Source organism: Phyllobates terribilis, unplaced genomic scaffold (genome assembly GCF_046119375.1).
Source record: "Phyllobates terribilis strain yellow unplaced genomic scaffold, ASM4611937v1 Scaffold_5__5_contigs__length_657084704, whole genome shotgun sequence".
NCBI classification, from domain to species: domain Eukaryota; kingdom Metazoa; phylum Chordata; class Amphibia; order Anura; family Dendrobatidae; genus Phyllobates; species Phyllobates terribilis.
This window is the reverse complement of record NW_027362765.1, coordinates 315095399-315120055: the sequence shown is the minus strand read 5'-3', so window position 1 is coordinate 315120055 and position 24657 is coordinate 315095399. Positions and strand designations below refer to the sequence as shown.

Here is a 24657-nt window from a genome sequence, read left to right as displayed (position 1 = left end):
CCCCCTTTTACTATGGCATATGGGGGGGGGGGGGCTTACAACCCCCCACACTGTATATTCATACATGCCCCCCATCTCCCCTTTTGTTCCTCATACTATAAATTCAAATCTCTCCCGTTCTCCATATGGTGTCTGCACCTGACCCTTCCTTGCTCCCCCAGAATAAATATTCCCCCCCACAGCATAGCAGAGGTAGTAGATAAGTACCATTTATTCTGATGCAATGTGTTTCTGGTTTACGCTACTGACAATTGTGGCAGGCAGGGGTTGCAGAGGGATATATTGCAACTTGTTTATATGGCTTTGGGGCTGGTACTTTACTAAATATACCTGACTGCATGACTCTTACTCACTGGGATCAGTGATTAAGCTACCTTCAAGAATTTCTCTCTACATGTGTACATGTCTAGAAATGGCTCTTGAACTTTTTCTCTACAGAATACTGTTGGTATCATTAACTAACAGACCTATAAATCTAGGATTAGAGCAATCTTGGTTATTTCCTCCACTTGGGCATTGGTCTTAATGTACTCTGGAGCGAGGCATCTCTTGTAAAAGACTGATAATGTAAACTGATATTTGACTTGGTAGAAATAGTTTGATTCATCCTGTTATCTTGGTTGGTTATATTTCGTTCCTTAAAACATCAGTTAGTTCAGGGAATCTAGTAGACCAGAGGTCCCCAACCGCCGGTCCGCGGACCAGGACCGGGCCGTTGGGGTTTTTCAGCCGGTCCGCGGCACCGCCACAGACAATCACAAAGCAAAGCGCCGGGTCCAGGACATCTCATAATTCCTCTGACTTCCGGTCATGTGACGGCGCCGTCACATGACCGGAAGGCAGGAGAACCTGGTGTCAGCGATTTGGACGAGCGCCAGGATTCTGCAGGGATCGCATGGGGGTAAGTATAACAAGTTTTATTTTTTTTTTAAATACAATTAACTAGGAGAGGAGGAATGGGAGATGCACATGGGGGGAATGGGGGGAGGGGAGAGATGAGAGATCCACATGGGGGGGAGGGGAGAGATCCACATGGGGGGAGGGGAGAGATGAGAGATCCACATGGGGGGGAGGGGAGAGATGAGAGATCCACATGGGGGGGGAGGGGAGAGATGAGAGATGCACATGGGGGGGAGGGGAGAGATGAGAGATGCACATGGGGGGGAGGGGAGAGATGAGAGATGCACATGGGGGGGGAGGGGAGAGATGAGAGATCCACATGGGGGGGAGGGGAGAGATGAGAGATCCACATGGGGGGGAGGGGAGAGATGAGAGATGCACATGGGGGGGAGGGGAGAGATGAGAGATGCACATGGGGGGGAGGGGAGAGATGAGAGATGCACATGGGGGGGGAGGGGAGAGATGAGAGATGCACATGGGGGGGAGGGGAGAGATGAGAGATGCACATGGGGGGGAGGGGAGAGATGAGAGATGCACATGGGGGGGGAGGGGAGAGATGAGAGATGCACATGGGGGGGAGGGGAGAGATGAGAGATGCACATGGGGGGGGGGGGGGAAGAGATGAGAGATGCACATGGGGGGGGAGGGGAGAGATGAGAGATGCACATGGGGGGCAGGGGAGAGATGAATCATAGAATCATAGAATGGTAGAGTTGGAAGGGACCTCCTGGGTCATCTGGTCCAACCCCCTGCTCAAAGCAGGATTCACTAGATCATCTCAGACAGATGTCTGTCCAGCCTCTGTTTGAAGACGTCCATTGAAGGGGAACTCACCACCTCTCGTGGCAGCCTGTTCCACTCATTGATCACCCTAACTGTCAAAAAGTTTTTTCTAATATCTAATCTGTGTCTCCTCCCATTTAGTTTCATCCCATTGCTTCTAGTCTTTCCTTGTGCAAATGAGAATAAAGATGATCCTTCTACAATGTGACAGCCCTTGACATATTTGTAGACAGCTATTAAGTCTCCTCTCAGTCTTCTTTTTTGCAAGCTAAACATTCCCAAATCCTGCAACCGTTCCTCATAGGACATGGTTTGCAGACCAGTCACCATTCTGGTCGCTCTTCTCTGAACTTGCTCCAGTTTGTCTAGGTCTTTTTTAAAATGTGGTGCCCAAAACTGTACACAGTATTCCAGATGAGGTCTGACCAAAGAGGAGTAAAGACCGATAATGACTTCACGTGATCTAGACTGTATGCTTCTGTTAATACATCCCAGAATTGTATTTGCCTTTTTTGCTGCTGCATCACACTGTTGACTCATGTTCAGTCTATGATCTATTAATGATGAGAGATGCACGGAGGGGGATGAGAGATGCACGGAGGGGGATGAGAGATGCACGGGGGGGGATGAGAGATGCACGGGGGGGGGGATGAGAGATGCACGGGGGGGGGATGAGAGATGCACGGGGGGGGGGATGAGAGATGCACGGGGGGGGGGGATGAGAGATGCACGGGGGGGGGGGATGAGAGATGCACGGGGGGGGAGGAGAGATGCACGGAGGGGGAGGAGAGATGCACGGAGGGGGAGGAGAGATGCACGGAGGGGGAGGAGAGATGCACGGAGGGGGAGGAGAGATGCACGGAGGGGGAGGAGAGATGCACGGAGGGGGAGGAGAGATGCACGGAGGGGGAGGAGAGATGCACGGAGGGGGAGGAGAGATGCACGGAGGGGGAGGAGAGATGCACGGAGGGGGAGGAGAGATGCACGGAGGGGGAGGAGAGATGCACGGAGGGGGAGGAGAGATGCACGGAGGGGGAGGAGAGATGCACGGAGGGGGAGGAGAGATGCACGGAGGGGGAGGAGAGATGCACGGAGGGGGAGGAGAGATGCACGGAGGGGGAGGAGAGATGCACGGAGGGGGATGAGAGATGCACGGAGGGGGATGAGAGATGCACGGAGGGGGAATGAGAGATGCACGGAGGGGGAATGAGAGATGCACGGAGGGGGAATGAGAGATGCACGGAGGGGGAATGAGAGATGCACGGAGGGGGAATGAGAGATGCACGGAGGGGGAATGAGAGATGCACGGAGGGGGAATGAGAGATGCACGGAGGGGGAATGAGAGATGCACGGAGGGGGAATGAGAGATGCACGGAGGGGGAATGAGAGATGCACGGAGGGGAATGAGAGATGCACGGAGGGGAATGAGAGATGCACGGAGGGGAATGAGAGATGCACGGAGGGGAATGAGAGATGCACGGAGGGGAATGAGAGATGCACGGGGGGAGTGAGATGCACGGGGGGAGTGAGAGATGCACGGGGGGAGTGAGAGATGCACGGGGGGAGTGAGAGATGCACGGGGGGAGTGAGAGATGCACGGGGGGAGTGAGAGATGCACGGGGGGAGTGAGAGATGCACGGGGGGAGTGAGAGATGCACGGGGGGAATGAAAGATGCACGGGGGGGAATGAGAGATGCACGGGGGGGAATGAGAGATGCACAGAGGGGGATGAGAGATGCACAGAGGGGGATGAGAGATGCACAGAGGGGGATGAGAGATGCACAGAGGGGGATGAGAGATGCACGGAGGGGGATGAGAGATGCACGGAGGGGGATGAGAGATGCACGGGGGGTGGATGAGAGATGCACGGGGGGTGGATGAGAGATGCACGGGGGTGGATGAGAGATGCACGGGGGGTGGATGAGAGATGCACGGAGGGGGATGAGAGATGCACGGAGGGGAATGAGAGATGCACGGAGGGGGATGAGAGATGCACGGAGGGGGATGAGAGATGCACGGGGGGTGAGCTGCACATGGGGGGGGTGAGAGATGCACATGGGCGGGGATTATGTTTACATAACTTTGTTGCCTTATGAAGGGCGGGGGGGGGGCCCCCCAAAAATTTCTTGCACAGGGGCCCACTACAGTCTGTGTCCGCCCCTGGGATGAAGTAAATGCAGCTGAACAGCAGCTGTCAGGACAGCTGCCCTGTCTTGCTGCAGGGCGTGATGGGGCCTCAGTGATGCGGCTCCTGGCACAGCACATTATGTGGGGCTCCTGGCATAGCTCCTGGCGGGGACCTGGTCTACACTATATGATAAGTATGCACTAAACTCCAAATCCCTCCATTACCCCGCCCCCATATGACCAAAGCCCCGCCCACCCCACCCCCTCCTTGCTGGGCCATGGAAAAATGATCTTGCTTCAAGCCGGTCCCTGGTGCAAAAAAGGTTGGGGACCACTGTAGTAGACAGTATGAGGGAGAGCCATTGGGGAGCAGGGGCGCCAATTTGCGTTCCAGCTAGGGTGCCAGCCTCCACAATCAGGTAGGGATACCTACCAGGGATATAGTAGGGTGAATTAGACCATCAATTTATTCTACTTGTTAAAAGGTGGAAATTCCCCACCTTAAAGCCAACAATAATATCTTGTGTTGTGGCAATTTGTATATGATACCTTGTGCATTTGATTGAGATAGTCACAAATTATTTTGCCCTGTTAGGAGGAAATATTGATTTATCTAATTTGGCTAGGGTATTGCAATTTTGTATTTCCCCATGTCCTTGACCGGTTAGAATTTGGGTTCCCCCTTTTTGGAATATATGTATGCTCAATAGTAGTTTCCTATTCCTGGTAGCCATAGCTGGTATCCCTTGTGGGTTTATTGGTCCCAGAAAGGGTCTACCAGAGCATATCAGTGATAGCCGTCATTGAGCTGGGGTGCCAACCTCTGCGGCTAGGAAGGGTTAATCACCTAGCGAATTAACAGGGTGAGATTGTTCCCCACACCTCGAGATCGTTGGAGTAATTAGCTCCATTAATTGCATGTAGTGTATCGATACATTGTCAAATTGATTTTTCAGTTTTTTTCGTCTTTTGACTATTTTTGACAATATTTTAAATGATCTAATAAAATGTTATAAATTAACTACCAGTTTAAAATTTAATACCAGAGTAAATATTACCCCCACAGAATAAATCCCCCCCACAAAATAAATAGCTCCTCCACAGAGTAAATCCCCCCCCCCCCCACAGAGTTAAACAGTGCCCCCACAGAGTAAATCTCCCTCCCTCCGTTACATTTAATCTTCGGTGTCTTCAACTCCACATCAACAGGAGCACTTACCACCGATACTGTCGCCGGCGAGTGACGTCAGCAGCGTGATCGCACAACCTGATCACGCTGCTGGTTTGCCCTGCGGTCAGAGCTTCAATTGTACTTATGTCTGAAGGACGCAAGTACAATTGAGCACTCAGCACTGGGAGCCGGCGCACTGCCCCGGCTGCCCTCCCCCCCCCCCCCCATCCCGCCTAGATACACCTCTGCCCCCAATGCATCATTTGCAGAGGGTTTAAATTCACTTTTTTTTTTTTGTGTTTTGGCATTCTTGCCATTCAAAATTCTTAAAATTGGCGCAGGCAGTCCATACATTTTGTGCAAAGTAAAAAATAAAATAATTGTTCTTTATTTCAGCCTTTACATTTTTTTCTGACTATTTTTAGTGCAAAAAGTGACAGGTCACAAAATAGCCAAACTATTTGGCGTACATAAAATCACTCCAAATTTTGCAGCTTTTTTTAAAAAGTTGCAAATGATGAAACATATGAAAACCGTAAACTCTGCCAACAGTGGAGAAAAAAAAAACAGAAAACTGACGAAGATATAAAATATTCTTCAAAAGAGACGCAAATGGAAGGATGAATATAGTGCAAACATAAAAACGTGCAACACTAAGTAGTAAAAAAAACAAAACACAGGCACAAATACAATAATGATTTTGGCCCTTTATAGCTTTACCTTTTAAAGAAGAAGACTGTTGATCCTCCGTTACAATGTCTTTGTAGGGATCCTTGTGTCTTTCTATATAATCCCACTCTTCCATGGTGAAACAGACCACGATGTCCTCATATCTTACAGGAACCTGACATATACGATAATGCAGTCAGAATTTATAGGATATCACCAAGGGAGGTGTCTAATACCATTCCAGCATTCACAGCAGCAGCGCTCACCTCTCCAGTAAGCAAATGAATGATCTTTTTGGTGAGGTCTAGGATCTTCTCATTCCTCTTCTTCTGTCCTAGTGATGGAGACTGCAGCTTCAGGATTGGGATCGAGGACCTGCACCCTTCCGATAGTGGAGTGTTACGAATGGCTGTGACATGGTCTCTTGACTTCTTTACCATCTTGTAATCCTTCAAGATTAAGAGATATCAGTAGTGCAAACTTTTTGCTCTCAATTAGTTGCAACATGCGTGCCCTACAACTGCACAGGTAGCTGGAAACAAGGTGGTTAAATGTGGATGCTTCTGCAGAGGTTTCTCCCATTTTTTGTTGCATAAGAGTTTATAAGTTTGTCTCACAATAGAATATCAGAAACAGAATACATATTTTTGTATCGAACTTAAGTGTCTCTATATATAAAAAAAAACAACAAACACACACACACACACACACACACACACACACACACACACACACACACGGTACACTGCCCCTCCAACCAAAAACAAAAAAGCACAAGACTATATGTATCTGCCATTTGCCTCGGCTCGTAATTACCGAAACAAATGAAAACTAAAATTGTGCCTGCGCTTGCTGCAGTGTGATTGATGGTTTGACGATAGGTAGACTATATGATCTTCCAGCCTATTACAGTACAAACTGTATAAAAAGATGGCACCATTACCTTTTGGTCCCAATAGAGTAAATTTGGGGTTTATGGATGAAGCACTAAATATACAAACATGTTTCACTTATCCCCAAAAGGGTTTATTGCTACAAACTTTAAAATGTAAGATACATTGATATATTATCACCGAGTGAGGATGTAAGTGCAAGAAAATTATGATTACTTGCTGGTAATCAAATTTTCCAGAACCCACGACGTCACCATGGAGAGAGACAATCCGCCCCCAAGGGCAGGAAACCCTACAGCTTTAAAAGGCGGAGCCCTCCAGTTCACTTCAGTGGTTTACAGAGCACGAGAGGAACTCTGTTTGGTCAGTGTAGTAGACACAAATATATACAAGTTTGGCAATACATGGCACACCTATGATACCCTACCATACCCCGTACGCAAATACATCTGTGGGTTTTTTTTTTTTGCTGTCGTGGGTTCGGAAAAATCCAATTACTGGTAAGTAATCATTTTTCCCCATTCCCCATGACAGCACCATAAAGAGGTTAAAGAGGAATTCCCTAGGAAAGGACCACCACTTGTAAAACTTTCCTCCCGAAAGTAAGATCCCCAGCATCCAAGTTCAACCTATAGTGTTTGAAAAAAAGTGTAAGGTAAAGACTGCCCTACACATTTGTTCTAGAGAGGTGTTAGCCCTCTCTGCCCAGGATGTGGAAACAGCCCATGTGTAGTGTGCTTTTAAATTATCAGGGGAAAGGGGGGGGGAGCCTCCCAACATGTAGGCCAGACATGCTGCCTGGCCTTTTCTGGGAAAGAGAACAATCAGGGAGTTAGACTTTCTGATTGATTAAATACTGTAGGAGTTATCTCCTGACATCTAGGGTGTGAATTTATATTTCCCCCTCAATTTTAGGGTCACCACAAAATGACGGCAGAACCATCTCCTGGGACCTGTGAAAAGGTTGATACTAACTTGGGGAGGAAGGCTGGGTCAGGAGTATGACCTCATCTGGTAAAAATCGTGTAAAAGGCTGAATTACAAAAAAGGCGTGTAGTTCACCAATCCGGGCCAATGTAAGGGCCACTAGGAGGGCTGTTTTCAGTGTCAAAATTCTAATTGGGCATTCTAATAGTCCTTAAACCCTTTAACCAGAACTCCATTTGAAGCACTAAGTTTACATCTCAAGGAAGGGCTCGAGGCTGAGGAGATATACCGGAATGACCGACTGCTTTGAAAAATCTAACTATTAACCCCTTCACGACCAGGCCATTTTCAGTTTTCTTTTTTTTGCTCCCCTTCTTCCCAGAGCCACAACTTTTTATTTTTAGGTCAATATGGCCATGTGAGGGCTTATTTTTTGCAGGACAAGTTGTACTTTTGAACGACTCCATTGGTTTTATCATATCATGTACTAGAAAACAATTCCAAGTGTGGTGAAATTGAAAAGAAATTCCACAGTTGTTTTTTTTACCATGTTAACTACATGCTAAAACTGACCTGCCATTATAATTCCCCAGGTCATTATGAGTTCGTAGATACCAAACATGTATAAGTTAATTTTTATTTAAATGTTGAAAAAAAAAAAATCCAAAAGTTTGTTAAAAATAAAATAGCGCCATTTTCAGAGACCCGTAGCGTCTCCATTTTTTGGTATCTGGGGCCTAATGAGGACTTATTTTTTGCGTGCCGAGCTGACGTTTTTTTATTGATACCATTTTGGGGTTGATCCGATGTTTTGCTCGCCTGTCATTGCAATGTAGTGGCGACCCAAACAAAAAAACGTATTTCTGGAGTTTTTAGTTTTTTTTTTCTCATTACACCGTTTACCAATTGGATTAATTCTTTTTATATCTTGTTAGATTGGGCGATTCTGAACTCTGCGATACCAAATATGTGTATATTTTATATTTTGCATGCTTCAATATTCTCCATGGGAAACTAGAAGCTGCAATTCTCTGATCGCCTGTGTGTAGCAGAAATGCTCACCTGTTATGAGCACTGACCACTGGGCGACGCTCATAGCTATCTGGCAATGACAACCGTAGGGGTCTCCTGCAGACCACGGGTTGTCATGCCAACCCATCGGCGACCCGCGGTCATGAGACAGGTGCGCCGATGGGCGGCGTTAGTGACGTGCTTCCTGTAAGCGCAAGTTAAACGACGCTGTCCGAGATTGACAGCGGCATTTAGCTAGTTAACAGCCATGGGTGGATCGCGATTCCACCCTCGGCTGTTAAGGGCACATAACAGCTGTACAGATCATGCGCCTGGAAATGTGCGGGCTCAGCGCTGTAGCTTGCATCAAAGGGAGGGAGCCGAAGTGTGTCGTACTATTGAGGGCTCTTTCGATACACTAAAAAGCTATGCAAAGAGTGCAAGCGGGCGCTAATCTGCACTTGCTCAATGCACACTCCTTGTACTTTGACTTAGGAAAGCGCAACCTAGGCCTGTCCTATAAAACAAATAAAAATACAGGCATTTAGGAGAATTTACCCAGGGATCAACCCTGACTCACCCCACCTGACGCAGAACTACTGAGGTCGGAGAGGCTGCTTCCGTAAGTTCTCCAGGATGGCTTTTGTCCTCCATCTGCAAATTCCTCTTGCAGCATGGTCTTGATGCAAGTGTGGCGCCCCTGAGGGTTCGACCGCCACAGGGATGCTGCACTTCTCTAATGGAGTGTAGTGTTCCTCCTCTGAGGTAAGAACAGTGTGATGGTCAGGACCCCACCTCCACATCCAACACCACACTTTTCCCACCAGAGGGGGCTAGAATGCACTAGGTGCTGTACCTCCTGGTAATCGGGAGACTGGGAACCAAGAGATAGAGGAACCATGTAGTGGGTGAGGGTGGAGGACTCACATTTTAGTGACACTTTAAATTTCATATTTAAATAAGAAAGCCATTTTGGTTTGGGTTCTTTGACGGTTCTTTGATTGTGATCTCCCACGCTGAACGTGGATCCTGTGTGGGCCTGCAGCGGAGGGAGACACGGCCCTCGTACCCTGGCCTTGGGTCGAGGGGCAGGTTGCAGATAATGAATGTCTCAGCCCGGTCAAGGACCATGACCAAGAAGGGCCGGAGCTTAAGAGTGTAGCTCTACCGCAAATGGGTCCCAGGGAGGATGCAGACGGAGCGGTGTACGCCACCTGTCCAGGGACGCACTAAGTCATACCAGGAGGTGACCACGGAACTGATGTCACCTGCATAATCAAATTTCTTACTCAATATAGGGGGCCTTGGTTACCCTACACTTATGCTAGTGTGTCCCTACCTTGCCGAGGAGGTTGGCACCCTAAAGATAAACGCAATTTGCAGCTCCGCTCACCGTTGGCTATACCTTACTGACCGTATAGCAGGTAAGGGAATAATAACAGAACCACAGGTACCCATAAAGCTTTGTGTATGAAAGATCCAGAAATTTAAAACAAATAACCACAACCACATTTGATGGAGCGTGTCAGTGTTATAGCATGATATTATATAAAAACACACATATACACATACATATATATAAAATTTATTTATTTATTTTTTTTTTTTTTACAGGTTCTATGGTACCCGGGTCCGGAAGAGAGTCTCCTGTCCTCTAGACCTGTGTACTATCCGCACATTGGAACGCATGGATTCCGCATGTCCTTATCTAGTGATGCGTAATCCATGTGATCTTATGCAAGTCAATGGCGGCGAAAACGCAGCACTTCCGCAAAATAATTGGTAGTGCTGCGTTTTTTTCCGCAATGATAATCCGCAACGGAAATTTCCGCAGCATGTGCACAGCACATGCGGATTATCATTGGGGAACATGGCAGGCCTTCTATCAACCGTTTTTTTAAGCGTTTCTGCAGCGTTTTTGCCGCTGCGGAAACGCTTAAAAAGCGCATCGTGGGCACACAGCCTAACCATTAACCAAGCATCATTGTGTAAAGTAGAGCATGTTCTCCTGATGAGCCTTCCTATGAGAAACGCATTGAGATTTATACACACACACACACACACACACACACACACACACACTAGTATAAGTGTAGGGTAACAAAGTCCCCTTTATTGAGTAAGAAATTTGATTGTGAGATAATTTCACCTTTGGGTTTTTATATTTTTCTTTATATATATAGTGATTTTAATTAGTACAAGTTATATTTTATGTATTTATGTATACAAGATACTGTAGCGTCGGCGTCCCTGCCTCCTGCTAGGCAGGGACGCTGTTCCCCTCACCTCTCCGCTCCGTGCCCGGCGTCCTCCTCCCGCTCTGCTGGCAGCGCGCGCTGCTTCCCGGCCACTGTGCTTAGGGAGCGCGCGCTCCCCCTCTCTTAAAGGGGCCGCGCGCGCCGTCCTAAGGAGTCCCCGGCCAATGGCCGGAGGACCTCACCATATATAAGGCACCTCCTCCAAAATGGAGGTGCCCGAGCAATGTTGTTGCAAAGCCTTCACTCTGCTTCAGCCCTCAGGTCCCGTTACCAGTTACCTGCCAGATTCCTGCTTGATACCTGCCTGATATCCGTTTACCTGCTTGCAAGCCATGCGGTCCGACGGTCTGCCTTCCGACACCTTTCAGTCTGTCTATGGACCAGCCTGCCCGCTCACCTGGGAGCGCTCACCTGCTACCTGTCTGCTAGCCTACCTGGAGGCTCTGCCGTCACTTGCCGTGACCACCTGCCCGTCCAGAGACTCTTGCCCGCTCACCTGGGAGCGCTCACCTGCTACCTGCCTGCTAGCCTACCTGGAGGCTCTGCCGTCACTTGCCGTGACCACCTGCCTGTCCAAGGACTCTCGCCCGCTCACCTGGGAGCGCTCACCAGCCTCCTGCCCTTCTACCCAGAGACTGTCCCTGTCACTTGCCGTGAGTACCTGCCCTTCTACCCAGAGACTGTCCCTGTCACTTGCCGTGACTACCTGCCCGTCTTCCCTGGGAGCCACCCGCTTCCTTACAAGGACCGCCCCCTTGTATAGTTGCTCAGAGGTTCCGCCTCCCAGACCCGTTACAGATAAATTGATCATTACAAAAAGAACATTAAAAAAGTAGGAAAAAAAAACGCTTGATCAGGGAGGATGAATACACAGTAAAATGTCTAAAGGTTTGTTCGTTTACAAAACATTAGCAGGAGACATTGGGGATGAAAATACGGCTATGGAACTGGATAACATGTTTCATGAGTTTCAGGCCAGATGGTATTACCAAAAGATGGCGTAACTGAGTCAGACGCTTCTGATTAATCGAGAGGCCAAATATGCAATCAATTCCAATGGACTAAGTAAGTTTAATTGAGGAATGTATATCCTTCATTTTTAGTCCTTTTTTTTTTATAATTCATGTTATTTACAGTTATGGGAGACTAATGAGGACTAGGTTTACACTGAGATTTGCCAATCTGCAGCAACACCAAGAAGTCAAAGTTGTGGAATTATAGAAATACACCATCTTCAACACGTATTAAAGAGAATCCGTTCAGGTTTTGGTACAACATCTGAGAGCAGCATGATGTAGGGCCTTTGAGCTTGATTCCAGAGATGCATCAGTTTAGTGGGTGCTGCAGTTTTAATTAAAAAAAAACCAAAAACACTAAAATTACTTACCGGTAATGTGATTTTCCTGAGCCCATGACAGCACCACAACGAGAGAGGGGATCTGCACTTCCAGGACAGGAAACCTACAAAATAAAAGGGCGGCGCCTCTCCACCACCTCAGTTGTTTACAGAGCATGAGAGGACACTAGTTAATAGTTATATATCCCATGATTTTTCCTTCTACACACCGTGTGAATCAAACACCACGAACGAAATGAAGTGATCAACTTCTACCAGAAAGGGAGAGAATATAAGGATGCTGTCATGGGCTCAGGAAAATCACATTACCGGTAAGTAATTTAGTGTTTTCCTATCACCCATGACAGCACCACAACGAGAGATTTCCAGAGAAAAAAACTTTAAAGTTAGGGTGGGATCACAGCCTGTAGATCCTAAAGGAAAGGATAGCAGAAGATCCCAGATCAAGCCTATAATGTCTATAGAAGGTGCAAGGTGAAGACTGAATCGCAACCTTACAAAATGCTTGATGGGGACATCCGCTTTCTTATTGTTCTGCCGTGGATTCCCCAGATTAGCACAGAAAGTAGGGTGCACAATTTCCTGACTTCTATGGAAATTGGAAGCTATCTTCTGAAGATGGGTAGCACCGGAAGCGGCCCATCTTCTAGGATCTGTATAAACAAAGGATTATCCGACAAAGCTTGATTGTCACTAACTTACCATGCTGAAGTCATGGCCACCGGGATGATAGTCTTTAATGTGAAGACCCTGAATCCATGGGTTCAAGCGAAGGCTTGTTAGAGCCGTAAGCAATGGATTCAGATCCCAGGGTGCCATCTTTGGACTGGAAATGGGCCTAGATCCAAAAATCACTTTCACATTCCTGGCTTATTCAATGCAGGTTGGACACTGTTCCAGTAGTCTATGGCTAAAAAGGTCCACTTGCAATTCTCTTCCTCTTTATATGAGGTGCTGTTAAAGATAAAAGGTGAGATGTCGCCATCTGAACTGATTAGACATAAGTGTCATTAGGGATCTTGGCAGAGTTCCTCCATAATGGTTTATGTAAGCTAAAGCTACTCTATTGTATGACAAGACCTTTACATGGTGACCATATATAGATGAATGGAGCTTTCTTATATACTGCTTAAAGCTTCTTTAGGTTAGTGGCAGGGCTGGCGTCACCACCCGGCGCACCCGGGCAAGTGCCGGGGCCCTGGACAGCGGGGGGCCCACTCATCTTGATTGACTGCTATGTGAGCACTGGCGCTGCAGTGCCTCCCGCGGCGTCCTGGGTTACTGCCGGCCGGCAGATCCTCTTTTGGACAGCGGAGGGTCCGCACTCACATTGGTTGCTATGTGAGCAAACACCGACCGCCAGGAACTTTATCTGACTGTAAGAGACTGCATTTCTTATGTAATGTCTTTCTATATATAGATACAGTGACAGTCACATGCATCATGTACAGTATCTATATATCCATGTCTTTCTATATATTACATATAGTCAGCATAGCACTGTCAGCAGCATCTTACAGGAAATCCTGGCCTGACCTGTCTGACTGTGTGGAATGGCAGAGAATTAAGTGGCAGGCAGGGGCAGAGATGATGGTGACAGTCTTCTCCGCTATAGGAGGGCTATACTGTAATGGTATGTGACGCTTTCACCTGGCACTGTCTGACCACCTGGTGCCCATCTCTCCACGATGTGGGGTCACTGGGTGAGTTACCACCATGGCTCCTGTCAGGACTAATTATATATATATATATATATATACACACACACACACCAAAAGTTTGGACACACCTTCTCATTTCAATTTTTTTCTGTAGTTTCATGACTATGAAAATTGTACATTCACACTGAAGGCATCAAAACTATGAATTAACTAACACATGTGGAATTATGTACTTAACAAAAGAGTGTGTCTTATGTCTTATATTCTAGGTTCTTCAAAGTAGCTACCTCTTGAAGCTCATCAAGAGAATGCCAAGAGTGTGCAAAGCAGTCAAAGCAAAAGGTAGCTACTTTGAAGAACCTAGAATATAAGACATAAGACACACTCTTTTGTTAAGTACATAATTCCACATGTGTTAATTCATAGTTTTGATGCCTTCAGTGTGAATATACAATTTTCAGAGTCATGAAGGTACAGAAAAATTTTTAAATGAGAAGGAGTGTCCAAACTTTTGGTGTGTGTGCGTGTGCGTGTGCGTGTGTGTATATACACACACACACACTGTGTGCAGAATTATTAGGCAAGTTGTATTTTAGAGGATTATTTTTATTATTGATCAACAACTATGTTCTCAATAGAGGCAAAAGACTCAAATATCCAAGCTTAATATTTTTGGAAGTTGGAGTGGGATTTTTTTAGATTTAGCTATCTTAGGAGGATATCTGTTTGTGCAGGTAACTATTACTGTGCAGAATTATTAGGCAACTTAATAAAATCCAAATATAATCCCATCTCACTTGTTTATTTTCACCACGTAAACCAATATCAGTGCACAAAATATAGAAATAAACATTTCTGACATGCAAAAACAAAAACCAAAAAAAAATTAGTGATCAATATAGCCACCTTACTTTATGATGAAACTCAGCCGCCTTCCATCCATAGATTCTGTCAGTTGCTTGATCTGTTTTCGATCAACATTGCGTGCAGCAGTCACCACAGCCTCCCAGACACTGTTCCGAGAGGTGTACTGTTTTCCCTTCCTGTAGATCTCACATTTTATGATGGACCACAGGTTCTCTATGGGGTTCAGATGAGGTGAACAAGGGGGCCATGTCATTATTTTTTCTTCTTTTAGACCTTTACTGGCCAGCCACGCTGTGGAGTAGTTGGATGCATGTGATGGAGCATTGTCCTACATGAAAATCATCTTTTTCTTGAACGATACCGACTTCTTCCTGTACCACTGCTTGAAGAAGTTGTCTTCCAGAAACTGGCGATAGGTCTGGGAGTTGAGCTTCACTCCATCCTCAACCCGAAAAGGTCCCACAAGTTCATCTTTGATGATACCAGCCCATACCAGTACCCCACCTCCACCTTTCTGGCGCCTGAGTCAGAGTGGAGCCTCTGGCCCATCCATCTGGCCCATCAAGAGTCACTCATTTCATCAGTCCATAAAACCTTTGAAAAATCAGTCTTAACATATTTCTTGGCCCATTCTTGACGTTTTATCTTATGTTTCTTGTTCAAAGGTGTGGTCGTTTTTCAGCCTTCCTTACCTTAGCCATGTCCCTGAGTATCGCACACCTTGTGCTTTTTAATACTCCGGTAACGTTGCAGCTCTGAAATATGGCAAAACTGGTGGCGAATGGCATCTTGACGCTTTATTTTCCTCAATTCATGGGCAGTTATTTTGCGCCTTTTTTGGCCAACACGCTTCTTGCGACCCTGTGGGCTATTTGCCATGAAACGCTTGATTGTTCGGTGATCACGCTGCAAAAGTTTGGAAATTTCAACACTGCTGCATCCCTCTGCAAGACATCTCACAATTTTGGACTTTTCAGAGCCCGTCAAATCTCTCTTCTGACCCATTTTGCCAAAGGAAAGGAAGTTGCCTAATAATTAAGCACACCTTATATAGGGTGTTGATTAGAGATAAGCGTTGTTCTACTCGAACTGTTCGCCAATCTCAAATTCGAGCTGTTTTGGGCGGTGTTCGAGCCGTTCGGCGAACACGAACAATTTGAGAAAAATTCGGCTGTTCGAGGTTATGTTCGATAACTGTTCGTGCACCAAAATCATAACTGGATTTTTTCTCAGTAATGATGAAAATTAGTGTTAATACGCAGTTTGAGTGTACAGCGGGGTGGGGGGAGGGGCAAGGGATGGATCTCTGCAGGAACAATGAAGATCTCCATTTTTTTTTCTCTTTCCCGCATTTGCAGTGGGGAGGTGCAATCTGTCAGCCTATCAGCAGCGCACACACGGAGCGAAGTGCTTTTTTTCACACAAGCAAGGGCATGTGTCATTGGCAGTGTATGTCACATGTCCTTGCCCTATAAGACCAAGCCATTTTCCCCGTCGCCACCATTTTCTCACTGCTGCAGCTGCGTGTTAGACGGCACCGCTGTTGCTGTGTGCGCTATACCTTGTTAATTTCAAGCCAATTTTCGCACAAATCTACAGATAGCTTGGGAGTAGGGAATAGTTGTGATTGCAGTCCTTTTAAGGACTAGGTTACAGCATTTCCTACGACTTTTATCAGGCAGGTCTGTGCTCTTAAATAGATAGATTGTGGGAGTAAAGACTAATTGTAATTGGAGTCCTTTTCAGGACTAGGTTACATCAGTTCCTATCAGTTTTTGCCAGGCAGGTCTGTGCCAGTGCTGTGCAAGTTTTTTTTCACAGCATTTGGCTGAATCTAGCAAAGCTAATCCTTTTTGGCCTATTGCAGAGTGTGTTAGTCAGTGGAGTAGCCTATCTGTGTTGCAAGATATACCACCTGTGTATAGAATACCAATTTTTTTACTGCACCTAGTGAAGTAAAATCTTTTGGGCATAGCATCATTCTAATAGTCCATCTATACTGACCTCCATCAGGTTGCAAACTGCATATATTTTTTTCTTCATCTACCTCTGAAAAAATATTGGGCTTCTAGCTGTGTGTGGGACTTGTTCTATTAGTCCATCTATACTGACCTCCATCAGGTTGCAAACTGAATATAATTTTTTTCTGCATCTAATCCAGCCAATAGTTTTGGCCTAATACCACAGTTTGGCCACTCAGCTCTGCTCGGTTCCCATCCATTGTTTTTTTGTGCAAACAACTCCAGAGTTGTGAATTAGTTAACCACCAAAATGAGTGGAAAAAGGCCTGCTGCTGGTGGAAAGGGGAATAGGCATGTTGGGAAGGGGAAAAAAGGTTGTGTCCGTGGGGTAGGTGTTAAAGCAACAGTAACATCTGCAGAAGAAAGACCATCTTCCAGCCAAACTAAAATGTCTACTTCTTTTAGCGGACAATGTGATAAGATCCCTTTCTTACGGCCACGCCAATCGCTACAAATTCCAGATGAGGCACAAAAACAGCAGGTGCTTCAACGGATATCAAGTGCTCCTTTAAGTGGGCTCTCCTCCACATCAACTTCAACATCACAAATACTCCAGTCCTCAGAGGTGTCACCCCAATCGCACTTGCTTCCTCACAGCTCCCAAATCTCCAGCTGCCCGTCTGAGTATGAGGTAGAACAGATGGTTGAGTCTGCAGAGCTGTTTACTCATACTATAGCCTGGGAATCAGAGGTCGACTCCAGCGCTTCTGTGAATCCAGACGAGGAAATGATCTGCACTGATGCCCAGAATCTTTATGAGTCGGATCCAGGACCAGACGCAGAAGGTTCTGACCATAATGTAGACCCTCATTCCCAAACTGTAACTCCTGTTGGTGGAGACAATGAGGAAGACGATGATGAGACTCAAATACCTGACTGGAGCGACAACTTTAGTTTTTTGTCAGGGCAGGAACAGGTTGGCTCTGAGGACGACGGGTGTGATAACACACAGGGTGATGATGATGAGGTTGGAGATCCCACTTACTGTCAACCCACAGTCAGCCAAGAGATGAGGTCAGCAGAGGAGGTGGAGGAAGATGCTAGTGACGACGAGGTCAGGTTGCGCCTTCCTGGACAGAGACGTAGTACTGGAAGCACGTCAACAACTGCATCCTCAAACACAACTCTGCCTCTCACCACAAGTCGTGGTGGCTCTTCAGGTCGCATGGGTGCTAAGCCTTGCATAGCCTGGGCATTTTTTCAGATCGATAAAGATGACCCAACTCGTGTTATCTGTAACATTTGTCAGCAAAAGCTAAGTAGAGGCCAAAAAATACATAGTTTGAGTACTTCATGCATGAACCGGCACATGGACATGAAGCATAAGTTGCAGTGGGAAGCTCAGTGTGCTACAATGCGGCCTAGCCGGCCGGGCCAACCACCGTCTGCCATATCTTGTGCATCCGCGGCCTCTTCATCCTCTGTGACTGGGGGGACAGCAGTCACACCTGTTTTGGGGCGCAGACCTGCCACCTCTTTACCCGCAACAGCCAGAGTGATTGGCAGGTCATCATTTTCTTTGGAGGTGGGAACACCAGCTGGTGTTGAGCGCTGTCCGACATCGATAGCACCACCTTTGGATCAAGGCAACCTAACATGTCCGCCTGCATCTTCCTCACAGACCGGCAGTTTGCCGGGGACACCCTTATCAACCCCGTCTAAGCACAATAGACAGCCCTCGGTCCCTCAGATGTGGACAAGTAAAAGACCATTTCCTCCTAGCCATGAGAAAGCTAAGAGGTTGAATTTCACCATCTGCAAGCTCTTGGATACAGAAATGCTGCCTTTCCGCCTGGTGGACACATAGGATTTTCGAGACCTTATGTCCGTCGGCACTATTTCTCAAAGAAAGGTGTGCCTGCGCTCCACCAGCATGTCGCACACAACATCACCGCTTCTTTGAGAAACTCTGTGTGTGACAGGGTGCATTTCACCACAGACACTTGGACGAGTAGGCATGGACAGGGGCGTTACATGTCGCTGACTGGGCACTGGGTAACTATGGTGACAGCAGGACAAGGGGCTGCTGTCCAAGTCTTGCCGTCCCCACGAGTTGTGCGTCAATCCTCTTTATGTCAAAGTTCCTCCACTGCTTCTGCCTCCTCAACCTCCTCTCGGTCCTCCACCTGCACCCAAAGCCTGTCTGGTCATGCCACAAGCTTTCTAACTGCGCAGAAGGGATCCTGCACACCTCCTTACTATGCTGGCAGTAGGGCTCAACGTCATCAGGCGGTTTTTACATTGAAATGTCTGGGAAATGTGAGTCACACAGCTGAGGAGTTGTGGTCAGCTCTGGAGAACCAATTTCATGAATGGTTGTCTCCACTGGACCTGAAACCAGGGAAGGCCGTGTGCGACAATGCTGCAAACCTGGGTGCGGCCCTTCGCCGGGGCAATGTCACACACGTGCCTTGTATGGCTCACGTGTTGAACCTGGTTGTCCAGCAATTTTTAGCCCACTATCCCAGACTAGATGGCCTTCTGCAGAGGGCACGGTCGCTGTGTGCTCACTTCCGCCGTTCGCATCCCGCAGCTCAGCGACTTACATCTCTACAGAAGTCGTTGGGCCTGCCACTTCACCGGCTAAAATGCGATGTGCCTACCCGGTGGAATTCAACTCTGCACATGTTGCAGCGACTGTGGCAGCACCGACAAGCCCTGGTGCAATACGTTCTGACGTATAGCCTGGGCCAACGAGATTCAGAGGTGGGGCAAATCACGCTGGAGGAGTGGTCTCAGATCAGGGACCTATGCACCCTTCTGCACAGTTTTGAAATGGCGACGAAGATGTTTAGTGCTGACTATGCCATTATCAGCATGACTATTCCGGTGATTTACATGCTGGAGCACATGTTAAACAGAATTCGGAGTCAGGTGGTGGCACAAGAGGAGGTGGAGGAAGTAGAGGAGGAGGAGTTGTATGCGGAAGGGCTAACATCTGCAAGGTCCAGACGGTCGGCAGCACCAAGGCGGCAGGCATGTGAGGGTGGGGGAGATGGTTTTACCAGGGCGCATGGTAGCAGCCAAACTAGTGAGGAAGGTGCAGGAGCCCAGGAAGAAGTGGAGGACGAACTGATGGAAGACTCATCAGATGAGGGAGACCTTGATCACATTTCTGTTGTGCGAGGTTGGGGGGAGAGGACAGAGGAAGGAAGCATGATTGTTACCTCGCCACCAACACAACAGGGACTTGGTGCTCCTGGATGCGCAACACACATGAGTGCCTTCTTGCTGCACTACCTGCAACATGACCCTCGAATTGTGAGAATTAGAAATAATCCTGACTACTGGGTTGCCACACTGTTAGATCCCCGGTACAAAAGTAAATTTGCAGAAATTATTCCTGCCATAGAAAGGGATGCACGCATGCAGGAGTATCAGCAGAGACTGTTGCAGAATCTTACATGTGCTTTTCCACAAAACACCAGTGGTGCACGTAGTGAATCTCACAGTTCCAACTTGCCAACCGTGGGACCGTCAAGTGTTCAGCACTCAAACCGTAACAGAACCACAGTATCTGCTGGTAACATCAATTTTGCGGAATCATTTCACCACTTTTTTAGCCCATCCTTTGCAAGGCCACAGGAGACAAGAAGTCTGACACATAGTCAACGCCTAGAGACGATGGTACAGGAGTATCTCCAAGTAAACATTGAAGCCACGACTGTGTCACTGGACTCTTGCTCTTTTTGGGCTTCCAATCTGGATAAATGGCCGGAGCTAGCCACTTACGCCTTGGAGATCTTGTCATGCCCCGCAGCCAGCGTTCTGTCTGAACGTGTGTTCAGCGCTGCTGGTGGTGTGCTGACAGATAAGCGCACGCGGCTCTCCACTGATAATGTAGACAGACTCACGTTCATAAAGATGAACAAATCATGGATCCGAAACGACTTTTCTACCCCTGTGTCATCCTGGGGAGAGTAAAAGCTTGATGATTGGTTAAAATCACCCTACCAACCGTTTTAAGCTTTCAAATTACTAATCATGTTTATCTGTATCTTGGCTGGAAAATAATTTGGGCTTTGTAGCAGTGTGCAGCACTGATTCTATTAGGCCATCTATACTAAAGCTTCACCAGATATAAAATTAATAATAATTTTTAGCTGCATCTAGCCCGGAAAATAATTTTGGGGCTCAGAGATGCGCAAGACACATAAGTGCCTTCTTGCTGCACTACCTGCAGCATGACCCTCATATTGTCAGAATTCGAAGTAATCATGACTACTGGGTTGCCACACTCTTAGATCCCCCAAACTTTTTTCGATCAACCTTTTCATTTTAATAAAGACCAAAAAAATGGTCATTTTTGAAATTATAAGCATTAGCAGGTTATTACAAACTGAAATCAAACAGTTTTCAACTCAAAACTTTATTCTAGGTGATGTTACATTTTCACATAGGACCCCTTGGTCGAAAGGAGCTTCTGAACTCTCTCGTCCATTGAATTTGTCAGGTTTTGGATGGTTTCTGCTTCAATTGTTTTGCATGAGGACAGAATACCCTCCCAGAGCTGTTGCTTAGATGTGAACTGCCTCCCGCCATCATAGACACTCCTTTTAATGATGCTCCAAAGGTTCTGAATGGGGTAGAGGTCAGGGGAGCATGGGGGTCACACCATAAGTTTGTCCCCTTTTATGCCCATATCAGCCAGAGATGCAGATGTTTTATGTGCAGCATGAGATGGTGCATTATCATGCAGAAAAATGATCTTGCTGTGAAATACACGGTTCTTCTTCTTGAACCATGGCAGGAAGTGCTGTTTTAGAAAATCCACATACATTATGGAGTTCATCTTTAGCGCCTTCAGGGATCCTAAAGGGGCCGACAATCTCTCTCCCCATGATTCCAGGCCAAAACATTACTCCACCTCCTCCTTGTTGGCGCTGTAGCCGTGTTTGCGTGGGGTGTCCATCAACCAGCCATCCTCCACTCCATCCATCTGGACCATCGAGCGCTGCACGGCACTCATCCGTGAACAAAACAGTTTTGAAATCAGTCTTCATGTAATGTTTGGCCCACTGGAGCCGTTTCTGCTTGTGTGAAGTGGATAGAGGAGGTCGACAGGATGGCGTATGCACAGCTGCAAACCTCTGAAGGACCCTGCATCTTGTTGTTCGGGGGACGTTGGAGGCACAAGCAGCTTCAAAAACTTGTCTGCTGCTATGACAAGGCTTTTTTGCCGCTGCTCTTTCAACCTGACGTAATTGCCTGTAGGAAAGAGTCCTCAATTTGCCCTTATCAGCACGCACACGTGTGTACTGTGAATCAGCTACATACTTCTTGATTGCCAAGACACTTCATCCTGATCATCGCACAATGTTGATTGTAGTCATGCCTTGACCTAAACACTCCACAATTTGTTGCTTCTCAGCAGCCGACACATCCTTTTTCTTTCCCATTTTGGCAGAAAATGTAGGCTGCTTAATAATGTGAGAGAGCCTTCTTAAGTAGTCTTGCCTTTCCTTGGACACACCTGCCAAACTAATTAGCACAGGTGTCTGCAATTGCTTACAGTGATATAAAGAGCCCTGACACACATCACCATCAATGAGTTTAACTGACAAACAAACAAATTCTTCCCTTATCACTCCTAAACACTTTTTGCATAATAATTTGGAATGCAGTGTACATGTGCTTTTCCACAAAACACCAGTGGTTCACGTAGTGAATCTTACAGTTCTAACTTGCCAACCGTGGTCTGTATGGAGTTGTTCAATAAAGGGCCCAAAATTAAGATAACAGATGGGAGAGGTCTCTATGAATAGGAATTCCTAAGTATTTGATACCCTGTGAGGGCCAGGCAAAGGGAAAGTTGGACTGGATGGAATCCTATATGGATTTGGGGAGGGAGACATCGAGGGCCTCAGACTTCGCTGCATTGATTTTAAAATTTGACCATGTAACAAAGTGATCTATTTCAGCCATAACAGCATGGATGGATATATGTGATTGAGTGATATATACTAGGACATCATCAGCAAATAGAGAGCACTTGTACTCGGTGCCTCCCACCTCAATCCACCTAATATTGGGGTTATGGCGAATTGATGAGAGCAGGTGCTCCGTCACTAGGATGTATAAGAGGGGACAGAGGACATCCCTGCCTTGTCCCATTGGTGATTGTGAAAGGTGATGAAAATGTTCTGACGCACCCCCTGGGCCTTGGGACACCCGGAGCCGGACCCTTTTTGGTGGATGCTGGTGGTTGTAGTCTTCGTGGCGGCGACCCGGTTCCGTGGCTCAGGGTGGTCAAACCAGTGGCGGAACTATTTATGTGGTTTTGATGTTTAAATGTCCGACTACGCCACCCGTGGATTGCGGTCAGAGTGAACCACCGCTACAGGGCAGACCGCTGAGGCTGGTGTTGTGGGTGCAGCAGAGCGTAGCATAACTCCCCATTGGAGGAGTATAGCCTCAGGGCAGTGTATGCGGAGGATGGGGGTGATGGTGCAGGGCAGCAGCAGTAATGACACGGAGTCAGTGATGCAGTTCAGGGCCTTTACTGACAGTTCTTATTATCCAGACCACGTCTGCAGGTAACGGCTGCCCACGTCGTACTGTGCTCACCAGGTGAGGGGCTCAGACAACTCCCAGATAACTTTGGAGCGCTTCACAGGACCCCCTTTGTGTGTCCTTTGTCTGGCCTTTCTTACCAACACTTCTGTCCGGCTGCCTCGGGCCTCCTCTTGGTAAACTTGGCGCCAGTTTCCCTGACCCTATGTGGTGCCTTCCTAGCGGGTGTAGCGAGGGGCTGCGCCACATAAAATGTCAGAGCCTCCGGTTTCTAGCTGAGGGTCGTTTCCTGCCTCCACTAGTTCGGGGACCGGTCTCCCCCTTTGGCCTGACCCCTCCACGCAGGTGGATTCGGGCGTGCGGTGGCGACTCGCCCGTCCGCACCCCTGGGATCCCTTCATTCCTCGTTCCTGGAGCCTTCTCTGCTCCTCTTCCTTCCTTCTCCCTCTTGCAGGCCTGGGCCTCTGTTACTAGGCCCGCCTCCGGAGCAGAGCTCATGCAGAGCCCCTGCTCCCTGCCACTTCTGCTCAGACTTCTCTGCACTGAACTAAGATGGTGCCCACCTTTTATACTCCCTTCTCAATGCACCCAGGAACTGCTTCCTCCCTGCTCCTGCACTACAGGGTTCCCCTTCCTCAGTGTTCCCTCCCCCCACTCCAGCCAGGGACAGGGACGGTCGTGCCCATCTCAGGGGCATATTGGTCGCCCTGCCCCACGGCAATGTGGTGTAATGCATGCAGGTGTCGGGTCCTGATCCACACTCCATCCTTACCTGAGAGTGAGATATCACACCTCTGGGTGAGGTGCAATATGTCTGTAGCAACCGAGCCCTCAGGGTGCTACAGTTCCATTTATCTTCAGCCTAGGTGACGTATTGTGATACAGGGCCGTGATTTTGGCTATAAAAGGGTCCCCTAGACCCCTACCCCAAGCTTTTTAAGAGAATCATATATGGCGTGCCAGGAGACTCTATGGAATGCTTTCTCAGCATCCAACGAGAGTATCTAATTACAAATTTTTAACTGCATCTAGCCCAGGAAATACTTTGTGCCTAGTAGCAGTGTCTGCTAGTCAGCGTTTTATCCCGGCTGTTAAGCAAGCTACACCACCTGTAGTTTGGACACTTAATTTTTTCAAAGGAAATGCTTCGGGACCACGAGATACTCCGTGAAGAGCATCAGGAGGCACCCCAAGGCATAGGGGCTGGGACTGGCAGTAGGATGCCTTGCAGTGGGCAGCCGAGCTCGATCCTTATAAAAGCTTTTTAACTGCAGCAGCTTTAGTGGACGCTACTGGAGCTGGAATTACGCGGCTGCTGGCATGAGACTTGCCCTCCAATAGATCCTTGTAAATGGATTTAAAGTGTATTCATTCAAATTAAAGAGACAATTTAAATTAAAAAGCTTAGAGCTGCCTCCACCACAGGGGGGCTCGCTCGACCCACCAGCGGACAGGCACCAGTATTGGGAGAGGGGGGCTGGCCGTCAGGGTTCACCGCG

The 24657-nt window shown here is 47.5% G+C and overlaps 1 protein-coding gene across 1 annotated transcript in view; it reads right to left on the bottom strand.

Annotated features, from left to right (window-relative positions):
* The window catches only part of LOC141271555 (uncharacterized), a 55387-nt gene that overhangs the window by 16098 nt on the left and 14632 nt on the right, over positions 1-24657 (bottom strand). Inside the window, exons 2-3 of the mRNA XM_073681606.1 lie at positions 5917-6099; positions 5702-5825 (exon numbers count right to left, since the gene is read on the bottom strand). Coding sequence (XP_073537707.1) covers positions 5702-5825; positions 5917-6099 — 307 coding nt within the window. The remainder of the gene's footprint in view (positions 1-5701; positions 5826-5916; positions 6100-24657) is intronic.